Source organism: Saccopteryx bilineata, chromosome 1 (genome assembly GCF_036850765.1).
Source record: "Saccopteryx bilineata isolate mSacBil1 chromosome 1, mSacBil1_pri_phased_curated, whole genome shotgun sequence".
Taxonomy (NCBI): Eukaryota; Metazoa; Chordata; class Mammalia; order Chiroptera; family Emballonuridae; genus Saccopteryx; species Saccopteryx bilineata.
Window position 1 is genome coordinate 358,299,292 of NC_089490.1, and position 23,548 is coordinate 358,322,839.

Consider the following 23,548-nt stretch of genomic DNA (forward strand, 5'->3'; position numbering starts at 1 on the left):
TTAAAAATAACTTACACCAGTTATTTATTTTTTTTACTGTGGAGAGGATCCACAGAGTTCCTTACCCTGCCATTCCTGAAACGTGTCTCCTGGCCCCACATGATTTGCGCTGAAAAAGAAATCATTTAGGGAACAGCTGGCTCCATTTTCCAGTGCTCTGCTCACCTCACTGTGACCATATTGTCTAAAATACAAATAAGGGGCATGTGGTCTGGCAAGGGCTTCACACTGCTTTCAGGTATGAGAATCAATGCGAGCAGTAAACTTTGGAAATGCTACAACTTATGATTCATTTAGATGGTTTCTGGGGACAGAAGGTCAGAATATTTGAAACTGAGTTGTCCCAGAAAACCTGGGGATATATAAGTTGCTAAAACCTTTCTACTGAAAAGTTAGAAGAAATTTCTGGCTGATACAAAGTCTCCTTTGAAAGGGGACAGTTCTAAGCTCTGTCTTTCCATCAACCATCTCAATTTATGTTTGGTGCTTCTCCAAAGACAATCGTTTAATCCCAGTGGGAATTCAACAAGAAGAGAACTGGGCTGTAAACAAAAAAACAGCCAAGACTAAGCTCTGCCACATTACACACACCCTCCAAGGCTGGAAGCAGGCTGCTTTGTTTCCATTCTGAATCAGTTACCATCTCAGCATTCAGACACCGGGGAGTTTCTCTCTCAGGCGACTTGTGTAAGTTCTCAGCTAAAGTCTCAGTACATAGATATTGGTAAGGGGAATGTGGCCAGGCAAAGGTGGGAGGAGGAAATAGGACTGTTTCTGAGACTTCATTCCCAAATTTCCCTACAATCAGCCTCTGCAGTTGCCAGGGAAGTCTGGTTTTGAAATGATAGACAGCCCTAGTACCCTCAGCCATCAGGGTAACACAGCTTCCCTGGAAATAAATGCAGCTTCCTAATTGCTTGAGATTGTGCACAAGCTGAATATGTATGATCTTCATGTTGTTACACAGGCTATAATTTTAAATGCTTCCACCAATATTTAAAACTCCTTTTCTGTCCTTAAAAAGACCCATGGATTTTATTAGATGCCTGGCTAGCTGGGGATCGCAGGGACTATGGGCCACAGATCTCCGGATCGGGGGAAAGGGAGACAGAAAGTATTGCAGTTAGAATTATTGCAAAGCATAACAACTTTATTATCTATAGATAGAATAAATATGTGTGTATTTATAAATATGGATACACTTATATTTGTGTATCCATTTTTGAAAGATGTGTATTGGTTGATTAATAAATTAAAAATCCATTTAAAAGCATTATTAAATTTCCGACTATCCATCATCATGTGTGGTCTCCATGGGTGACACCATGCTGACCATGCCATGCACCTGGCTGGGTCTCAGTTTAAGGGTCAGTAAAGTGAGGCAGGCTTACTGTTCAGGTGACACACTATTTGAGCCTCACACTTCTGGGGAGGGGGGCGGGACAGGATGGACAAGCTATCTGTTACCAACCCGAGATACTCCAGAAGCCTCCGGTGATTCAAACCAGTGAGCGGCAGCATCGGAATTTGAGCCACGTATTTCTGAGCTGGAGGAGGCAGGGCTGCTGGATATCAGAGGCCGCTTTTGGAACCAGAACCCAGAGCACCATTTCAGAGCTTCGAGAAGCGTCCTGAATATTGGCCCTGTTCTCTCAAAAACCAAAAGGCCTCCTCTCTCTAGGCAAAGAGAAAAAGATAAGGAATTTGGGAAGCTTTTCTGCCCCAGGGAAGAATCAGCCTGGATGACAGTTCGGTATTAACTAGCTCAGCCATGCAGGGAGGCATAATTAGTTTCCCAGCCCAGAGTTTCATTCCACTGGTCCCCCATACCCCAAGGGCTATGCAATCTGTTTGAAATGAAAAGAAAAATAAAATCACTGCTCTCCTCCCTGACCCATCGTGCTATTGCTCCTGGCCATGGGCAAAAGGTGAGGCAGCCATCTGTCTGCTTAGGTAAAGAAGAATGGAATAGTCATTTTTAAGTGACATTTTCAGTGTTTTCCCTAAGTCTACTATGCCCTCTTCCACCCCACTGCTTAAATGACTCTTTTCAAATTGAAAATATCTGAAAATAATTGGAAAAGAAAAATTGTCATAATCTGTGGCTCCTGCTAATGGGCTGCTCTATCCCAACGGGCTAGCAGAGAAGAAACTTCCTGTGCCTTTCTCTTGCCTGTGGGGCCCAAGGAATTTTGACAGGGTAGGAAGGAAAAACCCTCTCCTGACTCCAGACTGCCCTCTGGACAGTCCTTGCTCCTCCCTGCAGGCGGTTCCTGTCACCTCTCTACTGAGTGTGAAAGAACAAGTCTCAATGCAATTCCCCTCCTGAAAGACACCTCAAGATGGCAGGATCCATTCTGAGGGTCTCAGAGGTCACAGCGTGGCCAGGAAGCCACCTAGTTGACAAGACGCTGAGAAGGTAAAGGACAATTTTCCCTCAGCCCCAGGGGCCCTGAGGAATCCTTTACTCTTATGGGCAATCAGACTACGCTTTCTCCTCCCTACTGACTGCCCAGGTATCCATTTCAGTGAGCTCAGCTCGGGCCCTCCTCTTCAAGCAGGGTTGCCCTGCTCAGCTCCATCTGTTGGGGCATTATTCTCTGGTTTGGGTGCAGGTTTATTTCCCCCTTTCTGTACCCACAAGATTGCTTTCATTTGAAAGTGACCACAAGTGACAGCTTTGTTAATATAAAGACATTGAGAGTCCCCTGAAGGCTTCATGCTTCTCTCACCAGTTGACTCCTAGGGGAATCTCAGTGCAGGAAAGCACTTTTACACACACACACACACGTGCGCGCGCACACACACGTGCACGCACACACACACATATGCACACACACGCGCGCATGCACACACACACTGAGCTACAGCTTCTCTGCAATCAAACCTTGAAACAACAAAACAACAGGTGCCATGAAAGAGACCTCAGGAGCATGTGTTTCCCTGCCCCTGACCCAGAAGGAGGGCAGTGTGAGAGCACCTCCCGTAAGCCACTTCCAAGCCTGGAGGGGCGAGAACCAGCTGTTCGGTTCCCTGGCCTCCCTTCCAGACAGCTTTGAAGCCAGAGATCTGCATGTGATCCCTCTTACTAAGTAGTGTTAGGCAGCCCTGCTTAATTATTCATTCAGTCGCTCAACAAGATCCTACTTAGTCCCAGCTACATGCCTGCCACTATATGAAGCTGGAAAATGGAAATAAATAGGACCCTGTCTCTACCCTCAAGGAATCCACAGTGTGATGAGAATAGCAGGTTAATAGTTACAGTACAGTACAACTTTCTCATCCGTAAAATGGGGCTAATGATCTCACAGGCTTGTTTTAAGGACTAAAAGACACAAAGCGATTAAACAGCACCGAACAGCTAGTTGGTGCCTGAGAAGTGTCAATTTTTCTCTCTTTTCCCCTCTTTGTAGTAAAATCTCTGTCCTTACTTCATCTGCACCCTTGCTAGGATTTGAAAAGCTGGGAAGAAAACTGCTCCCAATACAAAGATGACATCATTATGATCCAAAGTCAGACCCTGCTCAACAGAGCGCCGTCCCCAATCCTGAAGATGATCCCAGCCCGTAGGTGCAGGCACCCAGGAGCCAGACAGGCCAGGGAGAGAAGGCTGAGGGCCCATCTAGCCTCATCCCCTGGGACCCCATCTAAGGAAATCTGCCCATCTGAAAATCTACCCATCCCTTGCCTTTTAAGCATCTACCTTCATCTGAGAATAGACAACTAAGGATTTCCTTTCCCACAGCAGAAGTTTCTTCTGAGGTTGAGGAAACTAGTGGATGTAGAAGGAAACACCTAGACTTGATTCAGGACCCTAGAGCCCCACCCCAGAGCCTCCAGGGCCCACAGGAAGGCACTCAGGGCAGCCACCAAGTTGCGCTGAGCCTTGGATCCCTCAGCAAACAGTACACGGGTGAGGATACTGTTTTTAACGTCAGACTCAATGTGCTCTGATTCCAGACAAAGGTCCTGCAGGCTGGAACCTTCACGACTGAGATCCAGCTGGAGAACATTCACCCTTCTTTGAGGAAAGTGGGAAGGACTGCATTGAGCTGCACAAAAGAATACTCTCAGTTTCTGACACGGCCAGGGGGGACTAAAACATTGAATTTCCTAGTTACAAAAATCAGTGCATACCTTCTATCCTTCTAAAGTAATTACAAAGTCAAAAATACTTATGCCTGCTTTGCTAAACACAACTGCTGTTACTGAAAATGTTAAAAATTCACAATTGTACAATTTTAGGTAAGTAAAATGAGTTTTTTGGTCATTACATTAAGCCAATTAACTCCCTACTAATAAGTGACCAAAAGAATTCCTGCTAATCAAAAATAGTTGATCACCCATGAAGTTTCATGATGACTTACAGGCCATTCCCCTGTGACCAACGAGACCGGTTCTACAGCTTTGTTCTTAAGTTGAATTTGCATGTAAGTTGGAACAGGTGCATTTACCTATTAAATGCAACTTAGACAGATGTTTGTCTGGACACAGTATTTAGTTTTACCTTTCTGTGCACATAAATAGTTAAATATTTTCAAACCTACAGAACCTATCTCCTTCATAACCTGGGACCTGCCTGTACTCCAGTTCTCCCTAGTGGAAAAGCAAAACCTAGCCTCAGTTTTCTGCTGTAACTAGAAGGGAATCTTTTTTCAAAGAGACTTTTAAAATAGATAAGTACTAAAACAAAAAATGTAGAGTACACCTTCCCAATGTGAAATTACACCTATCTCTGAGTTGTAAAGAATGTATACTAAAATTATACCATGCAACAAAATGCACATTTTATAGAAAGGGAAGGGGAAAAAAATTTAAATTGAATCTTCCTGACAATTGTCTTAAATCACACTTCCTGCCTGCAATTGGAATTATAAGTCGCACTGCTTTGAGTTAAATCAAATTCACCCTGGCAGGAAGATAGGCTGAGGCAGCCCCACTTCTGTTGGGAGATAGAGACGAAGGTAAACACAAGTCTCTCTTCAGAAATGAGACTCACAGGCCAGGTAACCTGGCACCTTGCATAACTCTCCCACCAGCCCGGGTCTCAACAAACACAGCACATTCCTGACAGCGTCCCTGCCCACTGCAATTCCAAGCGGGTCTTACAAAACGATTACTTCTCTGCAAACAGGGGCAGGTCCCCAGGCTGGCAGGTTTAGAATTTCATAGGAGTCCTCAGGTCAAACCGAGACTCTCCAACGTGTCACAGCTGAGAGGCTGGGACTTGCATTGGTTTGGGCTCCCTTCAGTCTCACCGAGGACTATCTCAGGCTGGGCTTTACCGGGGAGGTCCGAACACACACAGTATCTAATTCCACTGAAAGGGGCTTCGGATCGGATATGCGATGTGTTACAACCAGAAAACATATTCCTGACCATATTTTCTATGCAAGCTCCAACAAGGGATGATCGTGGGAGTGCAGGGAAGGGGAAAAGCCTGAAGAAAAATGCCCATCCATGCCCACAGCTGCCAGGCAGGGTGGGAGTACTTGCCTGCACGCCACCTCATTTCATCAGCACAACAGTCCTGCGGTGTTTAAGGAGCAAGTGTTCTCGTGTCTATAGTTAGGAAAACTGAGGTACTAGACAGGGAAGAGACTTACCCAAGGTCACCTGCTGTGTCAATGGCAGTGCGGATTCCCGGCCCTGTCTGCCTGCACGCTAAATGAGAGAACTCAGGTTTCCCTCTTCAAGGTAACTGTTGGTTTTACTTAATATCTGACTTGCACTCTGCTTGTCTTCCCGACTCCACGCCTGTAAATCCTTCTCATTCTTCAAAGATGCATCATAAATCCCAGCGTCTCCCTGAAGTCAGTTCTGACCACGCACTCTCCTATTATAGAATTCAGCTTTAACCCTCATTGCATTGGCTTGCTAACGATCCTCAGCTGGTTCTTGGGTTGTCTTCCCAGTCTAATTGTGAACTTTTTAATGAAAGGGCATTGTCCTATATATTTTGTCACCTCTCACCACACCTGGCACAGTGTCAAGACCACGCGAGGAACTCAGGGAGCAGCCTGGTACTCAGGAACAGTCTGGATTGATGACTTTCAAACCTGGGTTTCTCTTCTCACCCCTTCCAGTGGCTCCCTATTCCTTCCAGAGCATTGCTCACACAACGGCCTCCAAGGCCTGCACAACCTGCTCCCCAACTGGCCACTCTCTGCGCCCTTCCCCAGCCCTTTCTTCCACAGTTTCTCTGCTCTGCCTAGCCACGCCACTGTTCCTCAAACACACAAGGCACATGGCACTTCCCTGCCTCAGGGCCTTTACACTGGCTGTTCCCTCCACCTGGAGCTCTCTTCCCCTAGATAGTGTTCACACCTCACTTTCTTCACATCTTTACTTATAGTTGAGCCCCTGGCCGCCTTGTTTAATTGTAACCCCTTTATATTATATTTCTGTGTTTGTTCCACTGATATATTCCCAGCACTTACTAGGTACTCAGTAAACCCTGGCTGAATAACGGAAGGGGAGAGTGTGAGCACGTGACTAACAGAAGGCAGGAGTACACCCAGGCCACTATCAAACTCCCAGCCAAGAAGGAAGAGAACAGAAGCTGGGACGCAGGTTGCAGTTCCTCCCGACCATCCCATGGGCTCCCACATCTGCCCACAGAGCTTAGGGCCCACTGTTTTATACACTGCACCCTGACTAATCCACCTCATTCAAATGGGAAGTCCCAGGCAGACCTGGACATGCCTGCTGTTTCCTTTGTGTGCACCAGTCCCCTCCATGGTCCCTGACCTGCCCCTGCCCTGAGCCTGGAGGACCCCCCCCCAATAAAACTGATTTATAGAAGTGGAAGAGATGGTCTTGTTCACACTAAGTTCTACCCTAGAAAAGAAAAACAACACAGCCGACTAAAAAGCTCCACGTCCGGAGCCCCCCTCAGCCTGCCTGAGTGCTTGGTCCTGGTCAGCTCCGGCACAGGCGTTCAGCCTAACCAGGTCCGTGACTCTCCTGAATCCTTCTTCCAGTGTCATCTGAAGATGCTCGCTACGGGAAAGGGATGAGCCTGTTTTCTCTTGATCAGCATCAATAGAGCAGAAAAACAAGAGGGTCCCGGGCCCTTACTAAGGGTCTTGATAGAGGTAACAAGGTGTGTCTCTTACTCACTGCATAACCTTGGGCAGTTAAGGACAGGCACTGAGCCTCTACAGTCTCATCTGTAAAATGGGACGGGGGGGGGGGGGTAGACACCAGCATCCCACAGGGTTGCTTGCAATGTTAAACTAGTGGAACACCATTTTGAACATAATAGGTGCTCAACAAATATCAATTCTCTTTCTCTTTCCATCTCCTACACAAGTTCAGACCTATTTCTACACTTCCTTACTGGTTTTTTCCACCAATTTTTGAATCATTAATAAAAGTCTCTTCTATCCACTTTCTCTGGCTTCTCCTTCTACCATAACTCCCCAGATTCTAACAATTTTTTAAAAGCCTGGCCCAATTATAGACGTGGAAAATCTACATCATAATTCCTGCATGTTGTATTTTCCTCTATACACACTTTTAGAAAATAAAACAAATCAGAGGGTCAGTTTATTATTAAACTGAGATTTAGGAGCAGAAGAAACCAAAGTATTAAAAGACTATCCCCACGCTCATGAACAGAGAAGCAGGGCTAAAGCCTCTCCCACATTAAATGTCAGTGGCTCCTTCTCTCCTGTCAGGAAAAATGATGATTTATTGGACAAAGCCTGTCCCACTCCCCAGGATCTTTTGAGGCAGGAATCACACAAACACCAAGAATCAGAACTGCAATAAAGAGAAACCAGAAAGCCCCTCTGCTCTGGGACCCTAACCAAGGCACAGAGAAATCAATCTGTAACAGAAGATCAAAAAGACTCTTCCACATGGATAATAGAAAAATGTCACCAGCATACACAGGAAGAGAGATTAGTTCGATGAAGGAATCAAGTCACATTTGTGGATCTCGCGTAAGATTTTTGCTTACTTTTAACTTCCCAACGTATAAGTCACAAGGTTATTAATACAGACTCCTACTGTTTTAGGCAAATAAATTTGCTGATAGTTTGTGCCCAAACCACTTTATTAGAGCTTTCACTTACAGCAATTGGGTTTTTTTTCCTTTCCAAATCCTGAGAGGCTCAGACAGCTGAAAAAAACAGAATGCGGAGGGGGAGCGAATAACAAAGGAGAGAGGAGGCAGCCTGTGTGGGGGCTGGTGGGGCTGGGGAGGGGTTGGGACAGGGGCTGCTAGGTCCCTCACTGTCCTGTTATAACTCTCGGACAAAGTCAACATTCAAGAACAGAAGGTAGAAGACACCAGAGTGGTGCAATCAGCAGGGCAATTCTGCCCTGATACTGGGAGTTATCACTAAACAGAATTCACTGAGAGGACCAGGAGGGCCAACCATCCAGGTCTAAGGGGCCTCCTTGGAACCGCAATTCTTAGTTTTAAAACACTGAAAGTCCTGGCCAAACAGGATGAGTTGGTCACTATAGAAGACACATCACTTGTGCCAGGGCACAGTAAAGCACTCAGCACAGTGACTGCCACCCTGTAGGTACTCAAAAGTCACGTGTGAAACCTGAATGAGCTTCAGCCTGCAGTTGGCACGCTCTACTCTTCCCACAAGGACAAGTTCCTGGGGCCTCATAACCACCACGTGGATCCACAGTAACCCCGGAGAAGAGGCTCTCCACAGCCCTCATGGCTACACCTCATGATCCCTTCCAAAGCAAGGCCTTCTCCCTCTGGTGCCCCAGCCTCAGGGTTCCATGTTTACACCAGCACAGACCAAGCTACAGGTCTGGCTCCGTCTCCCACCCGTCTCCCACCTGACCTGAGGTCTCTGAGCTTAGACTTAACATAATCTTTGACTAAAATGATTCTCTCTCTGTGAGAGTGTCATGTTATATTTTCTATTCTATAAAGAGCGTAGATATTAGAGACAGTTTTCCTTCATGGCTCTACCACCTATCAGCTCTGTGACCTTGGGCTAAGTCTCTGTGTCTTAATGTTCTCATCTCTAAAAATTTCCCTCACCATGTTGTGAAGATAAAAAGCAATATGCATGGCCTGACCAGGTGGTGGCGCAGAGGATAGAGCATCTAGCTGGAACACTGAAGACTCAGTTTCAAAACCCTGAGGTCACTGGCTTGAGCGTAGGCTCATTGGGCTTGAGTGTGGGACCACCAGCTTGAATGCAGGGTCATCAGTTTAAGCTCGGGGTCGCTGGCTTGAGGGTGGGATCATAGACATGACCTCATGGTTACTCGCTTCACTAGCTTGAAGCCCAAGGTCTCTGGCTTGAGCCCAAGGTCACTGGCTTGAGCAAGCGGTCACTGGCTCAGCTGGAACCCCCCGTCAAGGCACATATGAGAAAGCAATCAATGAACAACTAAACTGCTGCAACTGTGAGTTGATGCTTCTCATCTCTCTCTCCCTTCCTGTCTGCCTGTCCCCATCTGTCTCCCTCTTGCTAAAAAAAGAAAAAAAGCATTATGCATGGACAGTCCTTAGCCCAGTCCCCAACTCAGAAGTAGTCCTTCCTCCATTCCCCTAATATAAGATACAATCAACTTTCAATTTTTTATACACCTGTTGCTCTTGAAGGAAATCAAGAGTTTGGTTAGAATTCTCACTTGTCACTTCTGTAGCTTCAAATCTCCCCTTAGCTTCCTTACTCTCATGTTCATAGGCTCAATCATGATGCTGTTCCCCTAGATCCACAGATGCCATTAGCAGGACACTTAGTAACCCAAGTTTCAAATCCTGTCCTGTCCCTGAATGACCTTCCTGCTGCTCTGGGGTCGCAATGGCCTTTAACTCGAAGTTCCCAGAGGACAAAGATGGGCATGTCACACTGGTGAAGCCAAACGATGCACCAGAGCTCATTACATGCAGCACCCCACAATTGTTAACAGGGTGCTCCACTCTGAGGCATCAACACTGGACACGGAAATGCACCCCTTCATGTCAAAGACCGGGCCCCATGCCTCTTCTTCAGGCATCATTTCTCATTGTTCTCATCTGTCCCAAGGAGACGGTTGCCAATGCCACTTCCCTGGATCTTTCCAAACACTATACTTCTGCAAACTCTTCAATGACAGTAATAATAAAACACAGCCCAGCAAAGTATGTTCTAGCAGTGTCATGATACAGGAAGCCTGTCACTGTCTCACTGGGGTTGGACGCTTAGGGCTTTCAGCAAACCTGGCTCACATAACTGAAACTGAATGCTGAACAGTCAAAGAGAGCATCTCAGAACTGCATAGCCACCGGCATGATCTCTTCTACCAACATATTTTAATCCATAATCATGTAGCCAGGAAAACCACCGAAGCATCAGTGTTCATCTAAGGAGGAATCGTCTAGCTTGAAGTTACAGCTGGCTGCACTAAGCTGGGTCCATGAAGAGACCCACACAGAAGATTCTAGGACAGTAGTTGTTACCAATCACTGGCACTACATATTTGCATGTTGGAACAGTTGTTCAGTAATTTGTTATTAACAATAATGTAAGTACCAGAGCTTATGAATGATTAAGTTTAATAAACTGAAGGGATTTCAAGGTTATCCCTCTCTCTTGCAGACTGATGTGCTTTCTGTAGTGGTAGGGGGAAAAAACGAAGTGAAAACAAAGGCAATGTGTTGAAACTTGCATCCAGGCCCTGCCCTGGGGCGTGCGCCCTGCATGTGAAGGCAAGTGTGTGTGTGAGGAAGGGAAACAGCAAGAACTCCTGAGCTCAAGCTCTGCATTGTGGAACGGGGCTGACTGACGCCGAAGGCAAAGTGAGATTAGGTAAGATGACTACTGTAGGTGCCAGGAAATAACCAAGTCTCTGACAAATTCAAGGCAGAACCCCCAGTCCTAGAGAGACATTCAAGGCCAGTATGAACAGCACAGCCGACCATTCATTGAATCAGGATCATTAACCAGCAGACCTAACCCACTCTGCCCCTTGCTCCCTATCACAGTGCCTAACCAACATTTATGAACTGCCACCTCTCCAACTTCATGACTAATTCTCTGTCTCCAGAAATCCCACCTTGCTGACTTTTGGCTACCTTCATCGCTCACATTCAGCTCGGTGTTCCCCCAAAGGAACTTCTTGTGCAATGTCACCGACAGATGGACCACCATCCTACATGCTTCTCCACAGGTCAAGTTGTCTGTCCCAGACTCTTAAATAGAGCAACAAAAAGGGGCAACAACCCTCAAGAGATCCTTCAAGCCTCAGATCAAGGCAACAGCCCATTTAGCTTTTGTAAGTTAAGTGAAGTCCGAAATCCTACAGGATGGTAATGAAGATACTCCAGCAACCCTGTATGTGGCTCCGAATCCTATTAATACCTTTGGAAAAATACAGACCAGCCTAACCCAAGTGACTGAAGCTGACCTTCAAGGCCCTCACAAACCAGAAAGCCAGACTATGGCTGGCCAACATTTCATTCTGAATTCTCCTTGAGATTCTACATCAACCTACTTATCAAGGGCAAATAACAATTTGTGTCAAGTGAGTAGGAAAGAATGTGGAACTCATTTATTTTACAGCCTACACACTTCTGGATAAAAAAGAAAATTCTTTGGCCATGGGGAAAAAAGTTGTACTCTTTGGCAAGGATTTTCTAGTTCATAAAGATGCAGTCTGAGCTATTAATAAAGGTAATTGGGCTCAACTTCTACATCCTGCTATTGAACTCTCTCAAAAATCAATCACTGTTACTAATATAATTTCACATGCCACAGTTCATTCTGAAGGACAAATAGCCTTACTGTTTAAAATGATACTCTTTCTTCAAATAAACTGCAAGCATTCAGTAAACATCATATCCTCTTCAAAACTCTGCCAAGTCAGAGATGAGATGAGAAGGACATCAGCCAATTCTAGGTGACATCTAAAAGCTTCCAGGAGCAAGAACATCTCCCAACCTCCAGGCCTGGAACATTTTCTGATTTTTTAAGGACCATATACAGTTGCAATTACCATGAGCAACCTGCTGTTACTGACCCGCTGTACATTAATATGCATATAACATGCCTAAACTTTTAGGAAACAAAAAGCATTTCATAATCCATTTCTCCCATTGTTGGGATGATCTTGACTCAATGAAGTAAGATAATGGATTTAGAAATTAGTCATATAATTATAATACATTATTAATCATAGTATTCAGGAGGGTAAAGAGTTATTATAAGAACAGTGCCCAGGAATTCAATTTCCTTTTAGATTTGTTTACTTTCTTTAATTCTCTATTATCCCTCACAAAAATTTAATAGTCTGAGCTTTCCTTTTCTTCCAAAACAGTGATTTTTAACTTTGCTTTTTTTTTTTTTTTTCAGAAAAGCAGAGCCTTTTTTAAAATGAAGTATTCTGCATGACACCAAATACAGGACAGATGAAAGAGGAGCTGCACTGGTTGCAGGGAGGGGAGGGGGGGTGCAGGGGAGGTCTAGGAAGCCTCACCCACCCTCTCTACTTCTTAGGCTCCAGATCAAACCTTCTAGAAGCCTGGGGCTTCTGGGGGCAGAGTTTGAAAATCACTGCCCTAAGTCATCTATGTAAAGAAAAAATTACATATATACTACAGAATACAGGCATTATTTACTTATGATATATGTAAATAGGATATAATTTTTAATACACAAATCACAAACATGAATAGCCCAAAAGTTGATAAAAGTACACCATTCAATGTGAAATCAAATATGGGGGTAGAGAGAAGATATTATGTTCTATAGTAATCAAAGGAGTAGAAATCAAACGAATAGAGCCCTTGACAGTGATTCTATTTGCCCAGGAAATGTTGACTGGTAACACCCAATACTAGTCGGGCCCCACGAAACCAGCACAATAATACCCTTGCTGGGGGTTGTGTAGAAAGGTTTTCCTTTTGAAAAAGAATCTTTCACCAAAATGGCCCTATTCTTTGAGTCAGTAATAACCCCACTTCTGGAAATACATCCTTAAAATTAATTTAAATAAAGAAAACAGGGAGGTGAAGATGTTTATTTCTGCATTATTTATAACAGAAAATCAAATGTTCATAAAATAGGGACACGGTTAAATCGTTGATGGTACATTGACGATGGAATGTTACCCAATCATTAAAAAGAGTAAAAGTTTTCCTTCAAAACCCTCCACAAATATCACCTCTCCAGATGAACCATGCTTTCATTCCCCCATGAAACAAACCCCAGGATGCCCTGGCCCTCTGTGTCAGCTTTTCTCTCCTGCCCCCGCTCAAATCTCCTGCTGGCAATTGAGTTGTATGCTTACCAACAGTCAGTGGGTTTGTGCCCAAGTGTGTTTAGACTTCTAGCACTTGTCATTGTAACAGTATAATTTAATTATGTATTATGTGAACCAATGGAATCTGACTACTAAAAAGATGAGAGTTGCTATTTCTAAGAAAATTACTTTAAATGCATTGGAAAGACTTTGTAAAGTTAGTCACTTAAATAGCAGTCAAATTACATGTGAGCAAAATGACTGCAAAAGACCAGACAACAGCCCTAAAAATGTCAGCTACTACACTGAGATTGTTTCATAAGCACCTTTAAGTCCTCAATGAATTTCAAAGAAAACAGAATAAAAAATTCAGACTTTGTAAACAGCACATTATGAGAGTGGTTTATGCAAAGGAGATGACCAGAAAGCACACTCAGGCCAGAGACAAAGCCTTGACCTTACGTCAAAAGGCTGGCAAATCAATGTACATTTTGAACGATATAAAATAAAATATGTAATGTATTGTATGTATGTAATAGCTTATTTGATTCCTCTCTTTAACAAATTTTTCCATTAACTGACTAACAAACTCTAACTCTGTTGAATACGATGGATTTTACTGTCCTTTAAAAGCAAGTCTACTATGACAGCAATGTCTTGATTCATTTTTTTTATCCAAAGTTTCCCCCCAGTGTCGTTCCTGGCACATTTAAGTCTCCGATAAATAAGGACTGAATCAATAAATCATGTAGCAAACATGAAAAAAATACTTCTAACAAAAAGCAGAATAAAAAATTACATATAAACCACAACTATACCTTTGTTTTTAAATATGGAGACTGATGGATAAAGCTAGAAGGAAATGCTCAAAATGCAAAATAGTTATATCAGAGTAGAATTAGAGGCTCTTTTATACATTTATTTTTTTATTTTTTTTAATGAGAGAGAGAGAGAGACAAAGGCAGACAGAAAGAGAGCAAGAATGAGAAGCATCAACTCACAGTTGCAGTACTTTAGTTGTTCATTGATTGGTTTCTCACACATGCCTTGATGGGGGTGGGGAGTGCTCCACCCAAGCCAGTGACCCCTTGCTCAAGTCAGCACCCTTGAACTCAAGCCAGCAACCTTGTGCTTCAAGTCAGTGGCCTTTGGGCTCAAGCCAGCAACCATGGGGTCATGTCTATGATCCCACACTCAAGCCAGTGACCCCCATGCTCAAGCTGGTGAGCTTGTATAGAAGCCAGCAACCTCGGGGTTTCTAACTTGGGGCCTCAGTGTTCCAGGTCAACACTCTATCCACTGTGCCACCACCTGGTCAGGCTCTTTTATACAGTTTTAAACATTTTCTTTCAATGGCACATCCTTACATATTCAAAAAGATACTGATCAAGAAAAATGAGTATGCTGTTTCCATTTCTATTGGACTTCCAAAATAAGAAGGGAATCAACCTTTCCTAAGTTCCCCAACACTAGGCCAACTTGAGCACACTTCTACTAAACCCACCTCACCACCTCAAGCAATCAATCTTTCTTCTCTTACAACCAACCCTGTTCTAACAGTTATTTTGTGTTTCCAACCCATCAGGATGCTATTTTTTAAAAGTTTTTAAATTAATTTTTAGAGAGAAAAGAGGTGGAGGAGAGAGAGTAACACTGAATTTTTGTTCCACTTATTCATGTCATCATCCTTGGTTGATTCTTGTTTGTGCCCTGACCAGGGATTGAACCTACAACCTCGGCATATTGGGGCTCTAACTAAACTGAGCCACCTGGCCAGGGCCCAGGATGCTATATCTATTTTTTTAATCTAGAGTTATCCACCCTCTTGTTTAAAACAAAAATTCTCAAAACTGTAATTTACATTCCCAAGAGATTCCCAAACACTATCTAATTAAATCATTCAATCAGAAAACAAATTAAAATGAAATATCACGGCAACCCCCAAGAGGAAAATAAACTTTTCTATCATGACAAGAACAGATCTCTAGGGTGATGCTCCAAAGCCTCTTCTAATTGCAAGTCCTATGGAACATGCTGCAGAACATTTTGTGACATTTGCAGCTTCCTAGACAACTTTCCTTCCAAAGCAAAGAGAAGCCTGAGCAAGGCTTCAAAGCAAAGCATATTCATTTGAGAATGAAAATGTTTTCATTAGGGCCTAACTGGTACACTGGGCATCTGCACTGTGTACTCATTCATTCATCCACGCATCCATCCAATACCTACTCTCTGTGAATGCCAAGAACTGTCCTGGCTGTCCCACAAACACTTTTCAAGTGAATGTAACCTCTGCTTCTCAGCAGGAAACAAAACCAAACCCAGAGCTTCCTGAGTTTATGTCGGAAGTCTCCAAATCAAAAGGCTATGATGCCATCACCCCTGGGCCACTCTCTGCAGGCTCTTGCTCTGACATCAAATCCCCCCACCGAGTGATGCCAGGGGAGCACAGTTCCCCCTTTGACCCACTGGCCCTCTTAGGAGACAGTACAGTATATAGTTAAGAACACAGACTCTGAGCCACATTAGCTGGATTTAAACCCCTGCACTACTACACACCAGTATTATGACCCTAAGCAAGTTGTACATAGCCTCTCCATCTTTAAAAAGAGCTAACATTACCTATTTCATAGGGATGTGAGGACTAAATAAGTCAATATACGTAAAGCATTTAGAATAGTGCCTGGCACATAATCGGTGCTGTGTAATTTTCAGCCATTATTATTATTATCCTTTATTCCCCCTCAGCCCAGCAGTCAACTGGATTGGTCAAAGTCTCTACTGACTAAAGGAAACTTAACAGTGAAATACAAATAAATGGCCAATATCATCAAGTATAAGAGTCTGATCTTGTCCTTTCTCATCCTTTGCCTTCAGAGGGCTGGGCTTGGCCAGTCCCAAACCTTGTAGGCCTCTTACCTAAATAAGGAAAATCCCTAAATTTCCCTTTAAATTCCCTAGACCCCGGCTCAGTGATAGCTCCAGCACCACCTGGGGAGCTGTCACTAGTCATTGCTACAATATTATGGCACAACCATGTGACCTCTGCCCTCCACCTGCCTCGTGTCCAGTTTTTCCTCTGTCAAGCTTCCCTGTCCCCCTATGGGTTGTGGCTTTCTGTCCTGAGAACCTGGTCATTTCTGAATACCCACCATAATCATAACACAGTCATCACATACCTACAAGAGAATTATACCAACACATGTTTTAAGGATCCTGCTCCCTCTTCTTTTCCTATCTTTGTCATTGTTTTCAGGTATATACGTAATTGAAAGTTCCAAACAATGTATCATTATAAGGTTTCCTGAGAGAAAAACCACAAAGGCTCCTTTCAACTTCAACATGCCCTTGTTTCCACGCAGAGCCTTATGAACCATGTGACATGGTCCACATTCAACATGACAGGGGCCCACTCTGCAATAAGCTCATGGTTTAAGAGTGTCTCCTCAATTCTTTCCAAAGTAGTACCTTGCCCACCTCCTCCCTGACCAGACTGGGAAGCACAAGAACATACACATACATGTACAGAATGGGTGAATAGAAATCTCTCAAAATCTGTGGGCAAACTGGAAATGTCAAAGTAAGGAATGACCTCGTGTCTTCCTGGGAACATTCTGAACCACCCAGGGGCAAACACTGTACTTCTATTGGTGATGAATTGTCAATCCAGACCCAGGGGATGGGAAGAGACAAGTAAAAAAAGAGCAACAGGCACCATCCGAAAGATAAATTGGTCTGCCAAGCCCAGGGCCAGTTGAGAGGCAGAGGGGGGTATGAAGGAGAAGCCGTCCACAGTCTCCTTTTTGGTGGAGTTGTCAGAGGCATGAACTTGTTTTGAAGTCATCAATCAGGAAGCACAATGGAAATGAACACCTCTCCTGCACTCACCTGAACCTGTCTTGGGAAGGAACTATTCTGGATACATAGGAAACACGGCAAATGTGGACAAAGCAGTTGTTCCCACCCTGGCAGTAGCAGCAGGTGCAAGAGTCGGATCAAGACACCCATGTATAAACAAAAGAGAGTGCTCCTGCCTGGTGCAGGCACTTAAGCCTGGTGGGCCTGCCAGATTTACAGGTGAACTAGGCTCAGCTGGATCTGCCTTTAAGCAGCTCACAGGCTTGGTAGAAAGCAGGGAGAGTGAGAGGTGAAGAAAAGGTAGGTGTGAACATGAGAAACTTGTGTGTGTGGGCACACCCCACACAGTGTGGTAGTGCCTGGAGCTCTCCATCCCCTGCCATTGACAGCTCATTGAACAGAGTCACCTGGATGGAGCATCTGCCCGGTACTCCAACCTCTCTTTGGCCCCAGCCCTATCCTGGAGAGCAACCTCCCAGCGCAGCCTTAGACGCCAGACCCACCCCCAGACGATCTAGCTGTTCCACCCCAGCCACTCCTTGGGCCCACGAGTGGAACGGCTTTCACTCAGCTGCCAGAGGCTCTGTGAGGAAGGCGCAGCCCAGGGAGGTTTCTCCTGGTCCTGAGCGTAGGCGCCACCGCAATGCACAGAGCTCCAGACTCCAACCCCTCTTCCCCACGTCCACACCTGCTCCAGGAGAGCACCTTAGAGCAGAAGGCTGTGGTGGGGGTAGGAACAAGCAGCACCTCTGCCACAGATTCCCCTGCATTTTCCCTTACAGACCGCGCACAACGAGGCTGAGGCTGGGGCTATGCAATCTTCCTAGCTTCAGCTCGTCCCGCAGCTTTTGGGTTCCAAATGCCAGTGGCTGGGACCGCGCTGGCATCTCCCCGTGGACCCTTACAGTGGCCAAATGAGCTGGATAGCCCTTGTGCGCTCTCTTGTACACACAAACATTCACACGTACACAGACTGAGGCCGGACCTGTGTGCGATCCCGAGAGCCCGCGAGCAACCTGCCCCGACTCACACGCACATTTGGACACGTGCGCAGCGCGCCCCCACACTGCCAGTCAGCTGCACACACGTGTGCCCTGGAGAAGGGTGCACGACCGCAGATATGAGGGTCCCGCACTCAAGCAAGAGCATACATACACGCAACCCCCCAAGCATTTGCAGCCTTGGAGCCCCGAATCACTCGTTAGATGTTAACCGACCCCAACGCACCCTGGAGAGCTCTAGGCACTCCCGGGCCTCGTGGGCAGCCCAAGTTTCCCGGGACTCCCGTACCTTGGATATGCTGCTTGATAACATTCTCCAGGTGGTCCAGCCGTTCAATAATTTTCAGGGTGTCCCCTTTGTCTTCCTCTAGCTTCTTGTCCGGCGCCGGCTCTTGCCCCCGCACATACACGCTGGCGATGTAGTTGGTGACCCAGCCCACGTAGAGCAGACATATGATGTTGGTCATGCCGCTCAGGATCACGCAAGTGGACACCAAAGTTTTGGTCTTCCTGGTGCATACCATTCTGGGCTCCCTTCTCCATATAGAGCTCCCGGGGCCCCTTCTCACCGATCGCGCCCTGGATTGCCCTGCGCTCACACCCTCTAGCCCGCCCCGGGCAGCTGGGCACCTGAGCACCTGAATCCGGAGGTTCTACAAAAGCTCTGTCCTCTGGCTGTGGAGCCGCCGTGCCCAAGTTTGGAGCTCCCGCCGTTGGCTGCCTGGAGAGCTTGACAAAGGAAATGAGGTGGATTTTTTTTCCAAATTAAAAATCTCCGAGCCCTTCTCCGAGAGGTCACGGGTGGCTAGCAGCCGTGAGCCCCGATACGCGCGTCTGGGAAACTTTGCCACAGCCTGAGTCTGCGGCAGCGCCGCTTCCCATCGCCAGCCGCCGGTTGCCTTGGCTGTCCGACCGGCCCGCACGCCTAGAAGGACGGCTGCAGCGGCAGGGAGAGCGGTGGAGCAGAGCGGCCCGGCCCCCTCCGAGCGACAAGCGCCGCCACCAATCGCGCTCGGGCTCCGGAGGGGGGGGGGGGGGCCGGGGCTGGGCGGCCAGACCATTGCTGAGGGCGCGGGGGGGCGGAGTCCAGCCCCCAGGCCCCACCTGCTGGTAGCGCCTGGCACCCCGCCCTCTAGGGACCCGCCTGAGCCTCCACCCTTGCCGGCGCTGGCTGCCGGAGATCCGAAGCTCTCTGAGAGGGCGCACCGCCAGTCCCAGCTCCTAGGTCGGCAGATAGTACTTCTAGGAAAATTCCACCTCTTGCAAAGAAACCTCCAGTCTTTGAGGGGTCTCAGCGGCTCGGCGCCCCTCACTGGCCCTGGTGGTGGGGCTTCTCGCATTGGTCCCACCAGCTCATTCTTTGACTGTTTTTCTGGTTGCCAGGACGCAGAGAGGCCACGGAAACATGGGCAGGATCACCAGTCCTGTCTTGGCCTTGTTCAGACCCTGTGGGCACCCACTTCTTCCTTGACGTCACTTGGACCTCCACGCTGTCCACTGGCCTCCTGGATGTCTCCAAACTTGGCAACTGTCAAAGAAGCCAACCCTCCTACGAGAGTCCTAGAAGATTTTGGACCACTACCACCACCACCATCCCTCTTGAAGATTTTTGCCTGAATCTAGATTTCTTTTTCCAAGTCTACACTCCCAGGAAAAAGCCATGTCCTATAATGCCAGTTATTATCCAAGGGGGATCAAGCACATCTCAGTGCATAAGGAAACCTTGCCCAGAAATATCCCTAGGGAAGGAGAGGAGGGGGGTTAAGCTCTCTGTGAACTGCACAGTCCCTATGCATGCTTTCTGGGACTGATGTTAGGGAGAACTGTGACTGTCAGCAAAGGCTGGGCTCCAATGGCTAAAACTATTTTGTTTGTTATTAGAGCAAATATTCCTATTATTCTCTTCTGCTGAATTCACTTCTTCTCAGCACCTGAATAGAATTCCTTTTAAACAAAGATTTTTAAAAACACATATTTCTTTCCTCTTCTCCATCTGTGGTGTGCATTTCCCTGGCCTGAAGAGTTAGGGAAGCAGCCTGCTGCATGCCCACCTTCTGCACCAGCACCTCGCCCAGACTTGGTGGCAGTACTCAAGGTGGCTCCCTCAGGTGATATCTTCTGGATTCAAAGGACTGGCCCCACAAAAGAGGGAGAGCACAAAACTGCAGAGGGAGCATGTTATGGCCGTCAGCCGGGAACCCTTCAACCAGTGCTTTGCTTACAAAAAAAACCCAAAAGATGCTGTGAAAATGGACATCAGTGAGGGATCCTGGAAGCTTTCTCTTTACCCACAGCTAGAAGAGAGAACAATAGGTGTGGGCTGGGGAGAGTAGAAAAGGATAGTATGCATGTGTCAATAAGTATGAGAGGAAAGAACACAAACTATTTGTGTGGGGAAAATCAAGATATCAAAATTTCTATTCATCAGGGAATAAAACTTGCCTCTCCCTTCCTTCTCCTCTGGAAGTATAACCAATTCACAAGGGGACTTTCCTCTGGCTGGCTGGATGTACAAGCAATGGCCTTGAGTACAGCTAATGACAAAGGTCTAATTCTTCCTTCTGTTCTACATCCTGTCAGGAAGAGCCCTGCAAGTTCAACTCTTCCTAAACCACCACAGGGCTAGACAGAGAAGGGTGGTACTCATTTTTCACATTCTTATGGAGGGGGAAAGCCTCAAGTTTAAAAATAAGGTTCAAGGAAAAAACAAAGTGGATTGCGTAACCTTACATTTTTGTTCAGCTGATCCTCTACGGTAATTTGTGACTGTGGTGGGAATGAATGCAACAAGGAAGAATGCAGAACAAGCTCTCCTCTCTGAAAGGTCATAGGGTCAAGTTGACCAGTTCAAAGAATATTCACTAGAGGTACAGCCGACTCCAGGACTCTAAACCCGGATCCACAGCTTAGTTATATGAGCTTGGACAAGTTTCAGAGTCACTGGGGCTCAATTTCTCCACATGTCAAATGTAAGCAAGACTTGCTGAAGGAACTAGTTGTCAAGATTAAATGAGAGAATGCACCAGAAAGAGCCCTAGTTGGTTCAGGACACATGGTGGGAGCTCAGGATCAGGTGAGTGTTCTTCCAGGATGGTTCCTCTTCATCCAGGCCAAAGTTCAGCTCCATGAACACCATTTCTGCTGTTTAGCGATACTTGGGGTGCTCCATCAACTAATATCAGTGCTCTCTCTCTACTGTAAGCTAACAGGAAGTAAACCTATAGGCAGCAAGGGACTCAGCTTGCCCAACTGGGCTACAGCATATTGTTTTTCTATTCATAATGTTTGTCTTCGCCATCAGTAGTGCAGCGATCTGCATTTATTGATAGGATTTTCAAACAGAAAGCTGGTTTTCAGGGACTGTTGCCCCCAGTACCCTCAAACTTCTACTTAAGACTCCCAACCCCTTGACAATAAACAAGTACATTGAAAGGGAACACAAAGACTTTACCCACAAAGGTTTTATAGTCACAGGCCAGAAAAGAGTGTCCATGTAATCCCCCCTATAAACAATACCTGAGTAAAGATTCGTATCTTTGACCCTCAATTCAATTATGTTCCATTCAATAAATAATTATTGAGCCCTGAGGTTTTGTATAATGACCAGTTGCCTTGAACCCTGCCCAGTTTACTTCAGACATGTGAATATGTCCTGAGTCTCATAGTCTCAAGATGAGGCTCCTTTCTGAGCCTAGAAAACTGCTAAAAATCATCCTTGAATCAGAAGGATGTTTTTGATTCTCAAGGCAGGTCATTTATCTGACTCCTAAAGTGTTTCCTCACCTTTATTTTAAATAAATCCTGAGGTGACGTCACGGAAATGGCGCCGTGAGCAGCGCGTCCGACAGCTCTCCCCTAAATCACAACAAATTTATCAACTAGAAACAGAAAAATTTATCCTCGGAGCATTCCGGAGTTCCACACAAACTGAAAGCAAAAGGACTGTTATCACTTGAATCTGAGAGACGAGAGTGTGGAGGAAGCTACCACAGCGACGCTCATTCAAGCCGCCAGGGAGTGCGCCTGCGGTGAGTCAGCCCATATACTTGGGAACCGCGAGCCGCCGACCGCGAGCTGCCACGAACCCCTGAGAACCCCCGTGAACCGCCACCGGCACCGCGAGCGGCCGCCACGACCCGCAGCGCGCGCGCCCCCGGTCCGGTTGAGCACTGCTGACGTTCCCAGCGGCCCGCACACTGCGAGTGGGGGTCGCCGGCCACCGGTGCCCGGAGCGCCACATTCGCGCGCCTGCCTTGGGCATTCCACGCGCCCAGGGAGCCCTACTGGCCCGCACACCCAGGGGGCTCCATTATCCTGCGCCTGGTGCGGTCCAACCGCCAGCGGCGGGGCGAGCGGGAGAGGCTTGGGAGATTCTATCCGTGGGCGGGGCACCTCACCCAGCCATTCAAGCTAACAATCAAGCGTTGGGGAAGGGGCGCGCGCAGGCAGCCTAAAACACCTTCAGAAACACAGCTGCGACCCAATCACTGAAATTAGCTTAACCCATAAAATCTGCGCACCCTCGGTTCTAATTGATAAGATCTCTCTCAGTTCAGCGATCCAAGACAAGAGGCGTGATATTTTTTAGTGCCTCTCGCTAAAGGGGCAGGGGCAACTTCTGATTGATAGAGCCTCCATATTCAGGGATAAACGCTAACAAGAAGGACTTGGCAGATAATAAGGTCTATACTACACTAGTCGTAAGCAGAGACTAGTGCCTCTTCTTCCCTGCAAAAACAGGCTACAAAGTGTGGAAAGCCTGGGTTGAGAGGTCCAACTAAATGATAGGCGCTGAACAGTCACCTTGACAACAATTGACTCCCACCCCCGCCTAATTACACTGGAGGCCCTGACTGTCAGAGCCTTTCCCAAAGCCTTGCACTGAGTGGGGATAGAGTGGGGATTTCCCAGCTCTTTGAGCCTCTTACTCCCCAGGCAGAAGCAGTTGCAGCCTTATAGCTGGATCACCAGGCTGCTAATTCAGAAAGGGGGGACTAGGAGAGAGAATCCAGGAAAGCAAACTCTCTCATCGTTGGACCCTGCAAACGCCAACAAGCCTTTACTTCCAGCAAGACTAAAGCCAATTATATGACATAGCCATAGAATCCCATCAACTGCAAATCCCTACCTAAGAGTGACACAGGGGCAGAGCCTGGGGTACAGAGTCACTGACTAGGAAGAGGGAGAGAAAAGAAAAAGGAAGAAGTTAACCTCTCAAAATCAAGAAAAACCCACAGACTTTACAACTTGATCCACTAATTTTTTTGTTGTTGTTGTTGTTGTTTGTTTCTTCTATCTTTTTGCCTTTATTTCCTCCACCTCGGTCCTTCTATTCTCTTCCCATCTTATGCTTCCCCTTTCTTGAACTACACTACCCATGAGTGTTGCATTTTATTTTTCTTCTTCATCCTCACCCTCCTTTAAGGTTATACTCCAAAACACTTAACTCTCACTCTCTCTTCTTTTGTTTTTTTTTTGTC

The 23,548-nt window shown here is 46.3% G+C and overlaps 1 protein-coding gene across 2 annotated transcripts in view; it reads right to left on the reverse strand.

The window, feature by feature from the left end:
* The window catches only part of GALNT18 (polypeptide N-acetylgalactosaminyltransferase 18), a 369,121-nt gene extending 350,115 nt beyond the window's left edge, over positions 1-19,006 (reverse strand). For both annotated transcript variants that reach the window (XM_066250967.1, XM_066250966.1), the window contains exon 1: positions 18,358-19,006. In XM_066250967.1, the coding sequence (XP_066107064.1) occupies positions 18,358-18,592 (235 nt within the window). In that variant the 5' untranslated portion in view covers positions 18,593-19,006. The remainder of the gene's footprint in view (positions 1-18,357) is intronic.
* Positions 19,007-23,548: the final 4,542 nt, after the last annotated feature.